The sequence below is a fragment of the Falco punctatus genome (assembly GCF_963210335.1).
Source record: "Falco punctatus genome assembly, chromosome: 4".
Taxonomy (NCBI): domain Eukaryota; kingdom Metazoa; phylum Chordata; class Aves; order Falconiformes; family Falconidae; genus Falco; species Falco punctatus.
In genome coordinates, this window is record NC_137583.1 from 81,840,786 (window position 1) to 81,855,612 (window position 14,827).

Consider the following 14,827-nt stretch of genomic DNA (forward strand, 5'->3'; position numbering starts at 1 on the left):
TTTAGATATGCGTGTGTGTGTGTGCACGCACATGCTGGAGAAAGGGAAGGGAAGGAAAAAATAAAAATCATTTCTCCAGCCTTCATCCACACACTCACCAGCGTACTATCCTGATCATCCAGAAACCCATTAACATACACACAAGAAAATGGTAGCATAGAAAATGGAACACAGGAGGGGAAATTAATTTGTTATAAAAAGCTTCATAATTAGCCACAGTCCCTAAACTGGTAGTCACTTGTCATCTGCACAGACTGGAATGCTTCAGAAATTACATTTTAAATAATGGTAATTTGTATAACTGAAAGAAATACCACTTATTTTACACCATAAACAAAGATGAGGTTAGAGTTACTTAGGACTTCTCCTGGGTTTCCACCAACCTACAGGCAAAAGGAAAAGCAGAATTGTAGTAAGGAAGGGCATTTGCAAACTTCCTGCAAAGAAGAGGGAGCTAGCAAAGCCTAAAAGTTGACAGCTTTGTCAAGAAAGAGGTGCCCGCTGGTGGCGGCTCGCGCTGTGCAGCCTCACCAAGCGTTGACATCGCCCCCTCTGCTGGCAACGCCGCGAAGCGACCCTGGTGAAACAGCTCCGTTCCCCCGGGGGTGAGCCTGCTTCCCAGCTGGTAAGGAGCTTGCACAAAGCGGGTAAGCTACAGCTTCTTCTAGCAGGGGCTTGGTTTCGCCCTCTGTACATATGGAAATAGCATATGGCTCACCAGCGCTTCAGCCTTTTAGAAAATCCACCTGCCAGACTCCAGACAGGTCTTACAAAAATGTCAAAAAATGCCAGATCATTCTCATGCCTCACAATGAAAGAAATACAGCTCTATGAAACTGCCTAGGTACTAAACAGTCATTTCAGACTTCAGCCTGAGAAGGACTCCTCACGGTGCAACAGAGCCCACGCAAGACTTGCAAATGTTTGCAGTCCCCAGTTTGGATCCACTTTCGACTAGTCAGAGCTCAAAGCCAGCCAAGAATAATGGGATATGCAACACAAGAAGCAGTACTCGCCAAGTGTGGATTCACACTCAAGTATTCCATCCCATGGAATAGCATGATAGTGTAATAGCATAATATTTGCTGCTTGAAGATCCAAAATAAAATTGTAAGAGTATTTCCTTCAGATTTAGTTAAAGCACACTCACACATCAACACAAATGTGTTTGTCCCACTGAGATTTACGTCAATTTGAAGAGTGAAATGGGTTGAAAAATACAACTGGTGACTTAAAAGAAAGGCATAGTGGCTTGGTTTCAGATTATCGGTAACTGTTACGGAGCATTTTCTGTTGTTCACTTTCTCTGTCACCTTAGGGCAGCTTTTCAGCCCTCATACAGGAGCAGTGACATACAGTGCAACCGTGACATCTAGTGGCCAGAGGAGAGGGAACAAAATACTGTCCCTCCTAAACCAGGATTTCTTTAAAAGCCAGCATTTGTGAACTTGCAGTTTATACCTACTTTTTGTACAACCACTGGCAGAGGCGGTAGTGATGATCCATTACACAAGACAAGTGAGATCAAAATATCTGTCATGCAAATACTTTAGAAGAGAAATCAAGTGATTTTATCAGAACAGGGTGGAATAATACTGTACAAGTAAGGAATTCCTACAAAGAGCAGAGTTGAAGAAGCAAACTGTCATTAAGCAGCTTTTTGTGCTCAGATTACAAAGGGCATTTTAAGCAATGCCAGGGGAGTCAATAGGGTAGCTCCGGAAATTCACTGACAATGCTGATCTACTTAATGCAGAACGAAATAAAAAGGTCAGACACTTTGAAGGTTTCTATGGTGGAAGAGCAGAATAAATAGCCTAAGGGTCACTAGTATGCAATAGGCCACTTCCCAAAAGTATATTTATCAACCAGAAGCAGTAACACAGGGACATCTCGGTCCAATCTGTGTTTGGATGGGAAACAATGGCTTTAAGAAGCAAAAATATATTTGGAAAGTTGCTGAGGACAAGGCCTGTGAATACTGCAAACTGAAGTGTGACACAGAAAAAAAATCCACCTCAAACATTTTCTACTGTTTACCACAATTGTTATAAATTGTTATTTATAACAGTTTCCTCTATAGTTACTTTATTTTTTTTTTTTTTTTAGTTCCTTAAATTCTCACTTTTCAGGAGAGAATTTCTTGGAACAACTTTCATAAAACTGGCACAACTAAACCTCAGAACCCCTATAGAATAAGAGCCAATTAAGTTCTCATTTAAATCCTTTACCTTGTACTGAAATTGTTTGTTTAGCACAGCAATTGCCTTATAAAGTGCAAAACTAAGAATATATTTTTCGCATCCTGGAACATTCCCAGAGATAAAACTCTTGGTATTTCGAAGTTCTACCTTCACAGCAATTCTAAACTCAAGTTTTAGGAAGAAATAGGAAGCATAAAACCAGATAAAATAAAATAAACTGGATATTTAGGTTGATTTCCTAGAGAAATGAGACTTAATGCTTTTTATCCCTTTATCTCCATGACTCTAAACTGCTCCAGCAACTTTTAAATTAATTGAGTAATCTCTGCTAAGTTAGAGTGGGCACTAGAAGTTTCATGAAAGTCTAGGAAAAGAGGGAGGGGGGGCAGAGAGAGATTAGAAGGAAAATCAAGCAGATTTCCTTGTTATGTCTTTTAACTTGGCAGCAGCTGGCTGGCCAATATTTATATTAACAACTTAATACTCCTGTCTCTTACAAGGGGATTACTGATGAAGCCTCTGACCTCGAACCTGTGAAAGACTAGGCTATCTCAACCCCATTGTTTACAACTAACTTGTTTATTCTTTTATTTTGTATAATATAGTTCCACATTTCACTTAAATGCTTCTTTGATTTTTTTCAATTATTGTAACTAAAGCTCCTAACACTCTATGCAATAAAAAATGCTTGAAAGGCTTTAAATGAAATCTAAACCTTTTACATGCTAGCTAACATTTTTATATAGCTCTTAAAGGAAACTAAAGATTAAGTACAAACAACATAGCTGAATTCTGGAGGTACTATGACAAATCTTCAGCACAAATAAATTATCATAGCTTCACTGATACTAGTATAACAAACTACACCAGCTGAGAATCTTGTACTGTTTGTGCAAACCCTGTGTAAGAGTTAAGTCTATTACAGTAAGTTAATGGACCCCAATGCAAAACAAATTAAAGACTTCACTGGTATATTTTTTTTTCTTTTTTTAATAAACTATATTGACAATTATTTGTTACTAACACACTGGACAAGCTCTGAAATTATCTCTGTAATTTAAAATTTCATCATTGCCTGAGATCAGCATAGAGCCAAACCATAGTTGCCTAAAGTTAAAAAAATGGGAGATAATTTTTTGGCTGTTTTGGGTGTGTGTGGGGGAGGGTGGGGGTGGTGGGGGTTGTTTTTTTTTGCTTATTTTCAACATGTGAAGACTACTTGGACATGTCTAAGCAGCATAAGCCAGTAAGTTATGCCTTTTATTTTTACACAGCCTGTGGAAAACTAAGATATCAGTGCTTTATTATTTGATTACTGAGTCCAAAAGGCACTTCTTTTAGTTTTCATTATCTTAACTAAAAGGAGAGACAGACAGCCAAAAGGGAGAGTCCTGGGAAGCTGCATTTGCAAAATCTAACTGCAGCATGAAAAAAGAAATAACAACTTTTCACTAATGGGAATGATAGAGTGGAATGAAGAGCTCAGGTAACACATTAGATGCTGTAAAAACTTCAAAATCATGCTATAAATTTATACAAAATAATTATGGACAGGTATGAGAGTTTTAACTTTCTTGATTTATATTTTAATGTCCTAAAATACACTTACATTTGATCATTTAGAACTGTGGAGTAGTAGTAACTTTTGATAGAAAATTTAAAAATCTGGGGTTTCTCTGCTTGTTACGTGAATGGCTTAAGAAATCAAGAGCACTTATAAACATGAAAAGAAAAATTGGGAGCCCTTTTAGAGGATGGCATCATTTCCTAGTAAATCATTACCAAATGACTAGCAATTCAGCTTCTATAGCTCTGTAGGTAATAAACTTCACTCACAGTACAGTAAAATATTTTTTTAAAAAAATTAAAAGCTACCCCACTCATTTTACTCTAGCTTCCAACTAATAAAACTATGTTTATTGATCAAAAATGCATTGTGCATACCATTATAATATTTTTTCACAACTGTACATTTATGTCTCTTCAACACATATAGTACTGGGAATATCTTGATGACAGAAACACTGACCCATGCCAATAGCAGGCTACAGAATTTTGATCACTGTTTAAATATTTTTATTATTTCCGCCATAATGCTATGCATAGCAAGATAAATTATCTAATAACTAGTAAAAATAATCAAAGGGATAAAATGTCTGTTAACATACATTTACGTGGCTGCTTTCTAATAGCTTTTGCTTTAATATGAAAATAAACCTCTACAGAAGGATCTTCATTAATTTATCATGGAATTTAAGGAGCTTTACATTTAGAAAGAAAGAAGTGTAGACATTGAAAGATACTCCCAGAACATCCACACTAGCTGTCATGTAGTGTGGATGTCATGTCACATGTCACAAAAGAAAAATCTGTACTGAAAATGACTACCAGTTATCTGCTATACTGATTTCTTGAGAGCCTTTATTGCCCTTTGTTTCCAGTAATTCTGTGGAAATAATGGTATTCAGCCTGAAAAAGATCTGTTGTTTGATGACAGGGAAGTAATTTAACATTTTTGTTACTCAGCCACACATACAGAATTGTGGAATTAGTACTTACAGTGACCCAAATATACTGAAAGTTATCCTAGCTGCTAATTTGGTTAAAGATGTTGCATCTTCTGCTAAATGCACTGTTTTGTTGCATATTTCCCTATGCAAGGTCTCAGTCTGACCATTCTTTGGGCAAATAAAGTATCACAGAGCAACTACAGCAGTCTAGGTTTAGGTCAGGCCATAGCAGTATATGGGGGAAAATAAATATTATTTATTATTTCATCTAAATATCTAAAAAACACTTCGGGGGGGGGGGGGGGGGGGGGGAAGAACCCACACCAAAAAAAAACCAAACATAAAAACGTTTTCTCTCAACAGAAAAGCGTTTGAGAGATACACTACGATACATATGCTGAAAATTAGCTCAAATACAGGACAGCAGGTGGCACTGGCAACATGCCAGTGTTAAAACAGCTGTCTTTAACTGGCATAATTACATCTGTCTTATCTTTAATGTGAAGCTGTAAATGTACAGAACGTAAGCTCTTCTTTCATAACACTATACTTTGGTGTAAGTGTTCTCTTTGATATTGCTACTTAGTACAGTTTATTAAGCTAATTACGGAGACAGAAGAACTATCTTCACAGGGATGTATACATGACGGGACAAGAGCCAACAGGCAGTAATTGCCACAGAGGAAATTCCATCTGCACGTAAGAAAAAAAGCTCTTTCCCTTGAGAACAATTAACACTAGGAGAGGTTGCCTGCAGAATTGATGGAATCCACCTCAAAGGAATTATTCAGGACAGGGTTTATCAGGGCCCTGTATAACTCAGTCTATGGCCCTGCCTTTAAAAAAGGCTGGACCATATGACCTCCAGAAGTTTCTTCCAACCTAGATTGTTCTGTGAATCAGTATGGTTAGGCCACAAAACACAGCACCATGCTGAGAAGCCTAGGCAATGTTCCAAGCCAGCTGTAACATATGGATGGGCAGTAAAATGTTCTTAGCAGATACTGCCGCATCTAGGAATTAACAATATGCTGTTAACAGGACAAATTAATCAACTTTCTACAGCTTCCAGCTCCAGAGCTGGCTCATCTGGTGCTGCTTCAAACATACTAATGTTCCTCTGACTTCAAAGACACACTTCCGTTCCTTGCATGTCGTTCAGCCATAGTAATAAAAAGCAATGAAAAGCCGTTCTTTACAGAGGCCACAGAGAAACTAACTGAGGGCCACAGCTGACATGCAAGCAGAAACTTGATGCTTTTAAGTTAATACTTACATTCTCTAACCCAAGAAGGACCAAAAGCGGGATTGTTGTCATTCCTCCTTGTATCCACTCTTCTAGAGAAACAGTGCCATCATGATCATAGTCAATTTCTTCCATCATTTCATGAAGGATCTACAGAGTTTAATGAAAAATCTCATATATTCCATATTCTAACATAGCAACTTCATGTTAGAAAATGTGCAGATGTTCAATTCCCTCATCTGCATGCAAAAAGTAAGGAAAATATTTGTATGGCACCTGTAGAAAAATGACAACTGACAATTCAGATTAAGTGTCATATTCCTATTTGTATTTTATTATCACCTAAAGTTCCCAGACCAAGTTGTGTCCCCTTGTGTACTTATGTACAATACAACTAAGAGGTAGTTACTTTTAAGAAATTTTCAGAGACGAACCAATTGTGTTATAAATGTTAGTTACTACATGCACTGAAGAAAAACCTTAAGCTATAGCAAGAATGTTTCACAGATCAGATTTAATCAGAAAAAGACTTGTAAAAGTGCTAATTGACAGTGTCATAATGGAGCACAAATTATTATTATTTTTATCTTACTAATATATAGAATCACACATTGCCATGAAGTATCACAAAATGATTAAATTAAAACTTGTGATAAAATAGGATACTTACTGGACTCAGTTCAGTAACATCCCACTCAAGGTATTCTGCAACACGCATCATTTGAGCAATGATATTTTCCAGCTCCTACAGATAAACAAAGCATAGCTATAATATTTAATGTAATATTATAAAAAAAAAAATATCCTATGCAAACAACTTCCAATTCAAATGCAGTGCATTCAGTGACACTGTTACATCAGTGTTCCTAATGAAATGTTCCTTACATTGGAAGCTGTCCACACTTAAGTGAATCTGCTGCACTAGCAAAACATCAGGCATGGACTGCAAAGCATGCAGGGAGATGGAATACAGCCCCACAAGCAAAGGGTAGCCTCTGGGTTGAAAGCAGTAATAGATTCTTCCTTCCCTGTTCATCATTCAACAATTGGTTTCATGATCTGAAATCCCCTATGATATAATGATGTAAGATCCTTGAAAATTCCATCATTCTAAAAACCTAGGATTTTGACAGCAGTTGTATAATTCACAACTTTTTAATAGAAATAAGGCATAAAGTGGATGGTATAAAGTAATACAGAGATATTTGCTTAGCATTACAGTGTTGTACTTTCCCTTGACCACATATCACTAGTGTTCTTTCATATTCATATATATATATGCTCCCAGCAGCATACTAGAATTTTAGGATTCGTATAAATGTGTAGCCCTCAGTAATATGATTAAAAATCAGAAGACTATTGAATAGGACTCCACAACAGCAGTCAGCATTTGAAAATTTATCCAGTTGTAGAAGCAGCAGCTTAATGGAAAACAAAACTCAATACTTTCAAAATGGGCGACTTTTTATCAACTATAGTTTATACTGCTTCTATTAATTCAGGAAAAATATAAACTTGATTTGGATTAATGCAGTTTTGTATAGGTATGCCATTATGACACACTCTTATAACACGTTGAAATACATAAATAACATTACCGAACTATCCAGGTATCCATTGCCATCCGTATCATATAAGCGAAACATAACTACAAGGAAAACAGAAAGAGAATGAAACATTTAGAAAACATTGTAACAACACTGTTTCATTTAGAAAAACAAACAAACAAACAAAAAACCACCTAACCAACCCAAAACAAAACAAACCAACCAAACCTGAGTTTCAAAAAAAGGACAAACATTACCACCTTCCTTTATTGCTCACAGTAACTGTAGACCTATTATGTGAGAGGTCCACTCAATGACTACCCTGCCACAGTGACTCCAAGGAGACATATTAGTAGGACAGTGCAATTGCACTTTTTCCACATAATTACTCCAAACTCTAATTTGGTCTGTGAACTTAATTCTGATTCCTCCTGGAGAAGATCTGTATTCATACCCAGTACCACCAAAGGGCCCTTCTCTTTCATCTCACCAAACACAGGATAACACACAATTGGTCAGATAAATGTTGAAACGCCTGCTTAAGTTAGTTACAATGCTGTCCTACTCCCTTGGTTGCAGCTGTCACTATTCAATAGTGACATTACTCTAGAAATGCTTTCTGACCAACTAAATGAAACACAATCTTATGTCAAGTATCTAATCAGCCAAATTCAACAATAAGCAATCCTCATAGACTGGTAGCATGACCCATCTATCCCAGGACCAGATTTGCATCATCAATTTGATAACGTATTCCAAACATTTTGGGGAGCTACCAGACAAGAATAACAGCATTCTGGCAATAACCAGAAAGAATATATACTTTCAAGTTTGTAACATTACTTGATTCCAACTACAAGAGCAACTATGTCCACCATTACCAAGATACTTGAAAGCAGCTTACCCAGCTGATCATACATTTGATGCCAAAACGGCACAGAGTAACTGCTCAGAGACCAATTTTGTCTTTAAGCAGCAAAGGTATTTATTTCGTACAACGTTGGGGAGCTAGCCGATTTGCACCAGACAAACTAGCTCCAAAGTTTTCAGTGAAAAGTTAGGTATTTTATACAGTTTTTCCACCCAGAGGTTACTACATCTTTACATACATACTCATTTGGTTTTGATACCCAATCATTCCATCAAAATAGGTGGGATCTAGGTGGAGTAGACCTTTCAGTTTTCTTTGTTCATCGATTTCCTGATTTGATGGTCTCCTTATCTCCTTCAGGTGCCCACCTTATCTTTTCTAATTATTCAGAGTACATTCCTTTTTCAACACAATCCTGACTAATCTTTTTTTTTTAAGACCTTGTTCTGTTTCATACTGCATCAGATTGCAGAGCAGAGAGAAGCCCAAAGCTTTGGTAGGAATACTGTTAAAAGGCTAAAATGAAAACCAGAAGCCTAATACTACTTCACTTTTTTGTCCCTACTTTCTGGGACAGCTTGTCAGAGCTCTGAAATCTAAACACCATCCCCTTCAAAAGTGCTCATTTTTTTCCCCCAGATCTATTTTCTAAGGACAAGGACTAAAAAAAGAGTTCATGTACAGGTGGTTCCAGGACACTGTAATGCCTTGACTGATAGCAAAACCCAAGCAATGTCCTTACAAACTGCCTTATCAGATATCTTCAGAAACATAACATACGACCTATTCAACAGTGAAAAATCCCAACGCATTGGATCCACAGCAAAGGCTGTTGCAGTCCAATAAATTCTGAAAGCAAAGCTTATCACAGTTTTCAGGGAACAATATAATGAGAAGCGAGAGGAAATTCTTAGCAATTAGGAAGTAAAGTTCAAAAAATTTTATTATTTTTGACTTACAGCAAAATATATTTGTTATATGGACTGGTTTGCTTCCCTTGTATCCCCCATCTTATTCCTAAATTGTTTACCTCACTGTGGGGAAAAAAGGTAATTACTGTATCTCTCTACCAGTTCAGCAATTTTTGCCACTACATTGCATTGCTCTTAAGAGCTGTAATATAAGCTGTAAACAACGTTTACTGTAGCACATTGTTTCAAGCTAAAAAGGTCCATTATTTATTAGTTATAGGCTAAGAAAACCTATAAGAATATATTTCTTTGCTTGTGAATTACAAAGCAGAAATATTTCAGTGTAAAACAGTTAATGCGAAAAGCCATCAGAGACTGGTATTGCCCCTGCTAGTATGCCTTCTACCAAAGCTGCTCAGAGTACGACAGCTAATATTATCTGGCAAAGGTACCATTAAACATTCACAGTTTCCATAGGGCTGAATCACTGAATCACTCAGTGATAAGGTTCATATCACATGTTTCTCCCGCCCCCTCCTCTGTGATAGTAATGCACTGGTTGAAAGAACTGTAATGCACAGTTACCATGAAAGCAACTTTTTGCATGTCCCTCATCTTTACTCACTCCAGAGAAGTAGTGCTTACAACTTTTTTTTTCCCTTTAATATGAATCAGTAGTTCTAATCACTCATTTAAAAACAAGCATTAGCATAATTATAACTGTTTCACCTTTGTAACAAAGTCGCTCCGATTACATATGTATTGGGTAATGAAAGGGCTCAATCTGTGCTCTTGGCTAGACTCTGAAAAACTGCTTTACTGGTGTGGCAAGCAGTCTCTTTTCTATTCATACCCTGCTGAATATTCATGTTCTTGCTGATTTACCTACTCTAGGAGAAGAAACAACATGAAGGGATAAAATCGACTGAAGTTCTGATGCAAGCCACAGAGCCCAAGTCAATCTTTTATATTTCTTTTCACATCCCCTTACCTGATACTGGCCACTCAATTTCTATTACTGGACTGCATACCTTTTGTAAATAATTAAAAATGTATTAAAATAGAATTACAAAGATGAGCTCAGTTGCTGCACTGCTATACTTTTTACCTGCAATCTCTGGACTTATCTTGCATATGAGAAAAGGTGGCATCCCCAAAAGTCCAGAAGTTCCAAATTATGGTTTTTTGAGAAGAAATTGGGGCATATATTCTCAAAAACACATGCACAAACAAGTATTGAATGCACTTTCTTTTTCACCAGTGCATGTGCTTTGAAAACTGTAAGGCTTGTCACTCTCCACAGAAGCCTGAGTTTCCAAGAACTGCATAGCATAGCAGAAAGACAGACTATAACTAATCACATTACTGCAAAAATACAGAACAATGTGACATCCCTGAAGCTTCTGTTGCTATGGAAAGAACACTAACCAAATAACCTGGAGAGAGTCATGGTAAAAGAAATCCCCACAGCTCATATTCTTGGAGTTTCTGTTCATAATAGGAGAGAGAAGTCTGAGCATTTGTAAGCACATTATATTTGTAAGGCTATGGAGTTCACATACTTCTTCCAAACCATTAATGTCCAATTCCCTTCATACTGCCTCCTGGTATTTCTCTGAACAGTTTCACAAGAGGTTCATGACTGACATCCATGGTTAGACTAATAAAAAAATACACATAAATTGAGGAATGGGTTGTGCTGATAAAGGTTTGTGTAATTATCAGCTAAAATAACTTCTTTCGTTGGGGCCTTTAAAGAAAGGAAAGTTGAGCTACAAAACACCACTTTTCAATTCTTAGGAAGTATCTTGGTCTTTCTTACATGTTCAAGAATCAGTGTGGACACCAGCAAGAAAAGCTTAGTACATGTGAAAACAACATGATGGTTTCTGTGGATCAAGTCTACAGCTTGAGCCCCAGAGCATGAAGGTACTTAACAATATAGATACATCTTGAACTATTTGCAATATGATCTTAAAAACAGAACTTAAATTCTTCAATGTATCTTTGCTAGGAAAGTTTGGGATATTCTTTATATTCAGGCCATACATAGTTTACAAATAATAGATATGCTGAGCATGTCAAACAGGCGAGGCTTGCAGTGCTTAAGACCTCTAGAAATGTACTGTTAATAGATTAGAGAATCCACTTATCTGCCAGAATATTTGTAAATTTATGAAAATCCATAGACCATATAGATCTAAAACCTAAACACTACTTCCTCTTAGTGTATTTTATCTTACAAAAATCCTCCAGCTTGTATCAGATATTATTTGAAAGCACCAATTTCATGTTCTGCTTGTCCTGAATTAAGTTTCCAAACACTCAGCTATGATTCAGAGTGTTTCCATTTTTTGTCAACAGAATAATAATAATAATAATGAGTTGAGATTAGTATCTAATATTCATATTGGCAACTCCAGAACAAGCCATCCTTTCTTTTTTCACTCCACGGCTACTAATTTATCATTTACCTTACAGCCAAAACACCTACTGCTATAAAATTACTTCAGACAAAGGGTTAAGTTATACCATTAATTTATAAGGACAATTCAACTAAAATCATCAGGGCATTCTGCATACTAATAGTACAGCAAAAATTTGGACACTGAGAAGTCACATTACATGGTATATTTCAAATATGTATGACAAAGTAGAAAATATTCTTATATAATAATCATATCTTTAATTATATATAGTAAATGCAAATTATCTGGAATATACAAAACATGTAAGTACCATTCTTCTATTAGATCAAGACCTCTCCCTCCTAAATCATATAGATCATTCATGGTCTTTTGCTATGCAGTTCCTGTTGCAGGAAGTTCATGGAACATCCCCTACACCAAAATCACCACCTGCTCCTCTGTCTCTCTCCCTTTTCATTGTACCTGTTCCTGACACCAGGGGAAGCAACTGATTTCCATTTCACACTATGCTTTGTGCACAGAGCTCTTCAGAGCGCTCGTATAGCTTGTAGAACTGGCTACTATGTGTGGGGAAAATCACCTTGAGGAGGGGAATTAGATAAAAAAATGGGTCCTAATAGAAGCATAGCATTACAGAAAGCTTTTTAGGCTAAAATACAGCCATCACCTTCAGGATGGTTGGCATGCATGGAATCTATAATCACCACAGTTCCCTAAGCAACACATTCTGCCAGCTCAGCACATGCTTATAGTAGTGATGCAGGGTGGAACAGAATGGAGACCCTGCGGCCATGCTCTGTCATGCTCCCTGCAGGAATGGCAACTTGATGGCACCACACAGCTGATAAGCTGCATACCAGTTGTCACATGAAGAATCCAAGAGATTTCCATGGCTGAGCCAACCATTGTGGTGAAATACTTTTTCAGCTGAAATAACCTCATCGTATTACTAACACACACCTCCCTCCCAAAGGTACCTGCCTCCAATGTGCTACTGCTCCTCACTGGGCACATGATACCAGTTAGTAACAACAATATGTATGACTAGAGTCACTCAGTCTCCACCTAAATGTGATGGAAATGGACTAGTCCGGACTGAAATAAGTCCAGGGCAGGGGGAATTGTTTAAACTCCTGGATTCCCCAACTCTGATTCAGTGTTCACAAAGCTAGGTCAAGCTGACTCACTCTAAAGTTGTTATGACTGAAGGGACTTCTAAGCAAGGTAGTCAGCCTTGGGGAGGCATGAGAAACACAGAACGGATAGTGAAAACACCACCATTATCTAAGTTATGCAGAAAGAAGCCTTCAAGTGAGGAAAGTTCTGGCTACGACAGGCAACAGGATGATAAGGTGTTGCAATCCACTGACATCAACAGAAAGTTAGTTGAAAATAGGGCAAAGATAATAGTAGTAGTGGGAGATCATGACCTCCAACTCAAATAGCCCCCCTGAAAGAGGGCAAAACCCTGCTTGAGGAGCATGCATAGTTAGCAGAGAACTTCAGTAGTGCTGTCTGAGGATGTGTACTAATTTGCATTAGAAGCAAGAAACTTGTAACCGATCCTGTGTATGATGAATAAATATGCAATATACTATGAAGTATAAAAAGTGGACAGATGATGGGAGAAGTGAGGGGAAGATTCCATCGTAACTACTGGGATCAGTCAACAGGCTGAATCTGTCTTCTGCCCCACTGTGACACCTGTTGGGTAAGAACTTTGACTTATGCATGCTAAATAACTATCTCATTCTAGCTGTCATTAGCAATTAAGGTTTTGGTTGTACGTAGTTTTGTTGTGTATCATTCCAAGATCGTTTTTGCAGACAGTCCCTGACACTGGCAATCACAAATCTTAGCTTGTCACAATTTTATAATAAAAGAGTGTTATTCTGTAAACTGTTAGTGTGAGTCCCTTGTGGGCACTAACAGCTGCTGGCAGCAGGTAACATTTAAACAAAGTGGGAAGACCCACTGAGGGGTCCTTCTGATGCTGTTGGAGTGTTTCCCTGAACAAGGCAGTTGAATTGCCCTCCGATCCACTGGGACTGTTCAGTGAAGGCTCCCTGTAACAGGATGGTGACAGACTGGTCAGGCACAAGGGTCTCGGCTTTCCTGGGACTCTAATAGACAGATCAAATACCTGCAGGTTGAAAGGATTTCCCCTCTCCTTTTCATGTGACACTATGAAAGAGGCATTAAATTGTAAGTTGAATTCAGTCCTAGGATCTTAGTTTTCCTGTGCTTGTGTTCTGAATGCACATTCACACATGTATCCTCATATTCTAGTGCCAAACTGGTATTACCAAATTTGGGGATGGCTCCTTATAATCTCTGCTGACACACAGTTATCAGGTGATCTTATAATATGAAGTTGTCATTGTAAGCTAACTACAGGTCATGAAACATGAACGCATTTCAACAAAATGCAGTCAGGTAACCTTGTAATGAATTTTTTGTTCTGGCAGAAGCCACCTAGTTGGCTTTTCCTATCGTGTAATTTACTTTCCATACAGTATTAGAGCCTGATCCCACAGGTCTTTTATAGACTGTGGAATCTTTTGTATCCCACAGACCAGCTATGCATACCAAACTATATTTAGTCTCAGTAAGGATTATGATTGCACAGACTGCTTATCTATCTGGAAAACTGGGTTCTAAAATTCCATAATGAGGAAACACACGGTTTCTTTCTTTTTTTTTTTTTTTTTTTTTTCTCTGATTCACAGGTCAAACTCAGGTAAAGTTGTTGGGCTTTAATGAATCAGGTCCCTAACAAAAAAAAAAATAATCAAGCAATTTCTAAGTTCCATTGTCAAACATTCATTCCCAACAGTGGTGTAGAGTTGGATCATTCTAGGCTTTTCTGTATTTACTAATACTATAGATCCCATGGCCTATATTAACAACTGTTCTTAGTTTGAATTAGCTTGTTTTCCACAGATTATTTACCACTTCTATATACCTCTAAGCATCCTCAGTACATTTCACCTATTTTTCTCAGACCTGATATTAATCAAGAGATGACAGTATAGAAAGGCTTATTTTAACTGCAGATGGTATGATCCTTACTCCCCATCTTAGCACGTGCTAGATAGAAAGACTTAAG

At 37.5% G+C, this 14,827-nt stretch overlaps 1 protein-coding gene across 7 annotated transcripts in view; it reads right to left on the minus strand.

The window, feature by feature from the left end:
* Positions 1 to 14,827, minus strand: part of DGKB (diacylglycerol kinase beta) — a 389,225-nt gene that overhangs the window by 280,228 nt on the left and 94,170 nt on the right. For all 7 annotated transcript variants that reach the window (XM_080383930.1, XM_080383931.1, XM_080383932.1 and 4 more), the window contains 3 exons: positions 7,559 to 7,608; positions 6,631 to 6,705; positions 5,991 to 6,110 (listed from right to left, as the gene is read on the minus strand). In XM_080383930.1, the coding sequence (XP_080240056.1) occupies positions 5,991 to 6,110; positions 6,631 to 6,705; positions 7,559 to 7,608 (245 nt within the window). The remainder of the gene's footprint in view (positions 1 to 5,990; positions 6,111 to 6,630; positions 6,706 to 7,558; positions 7,609 to 14,827) is intronic.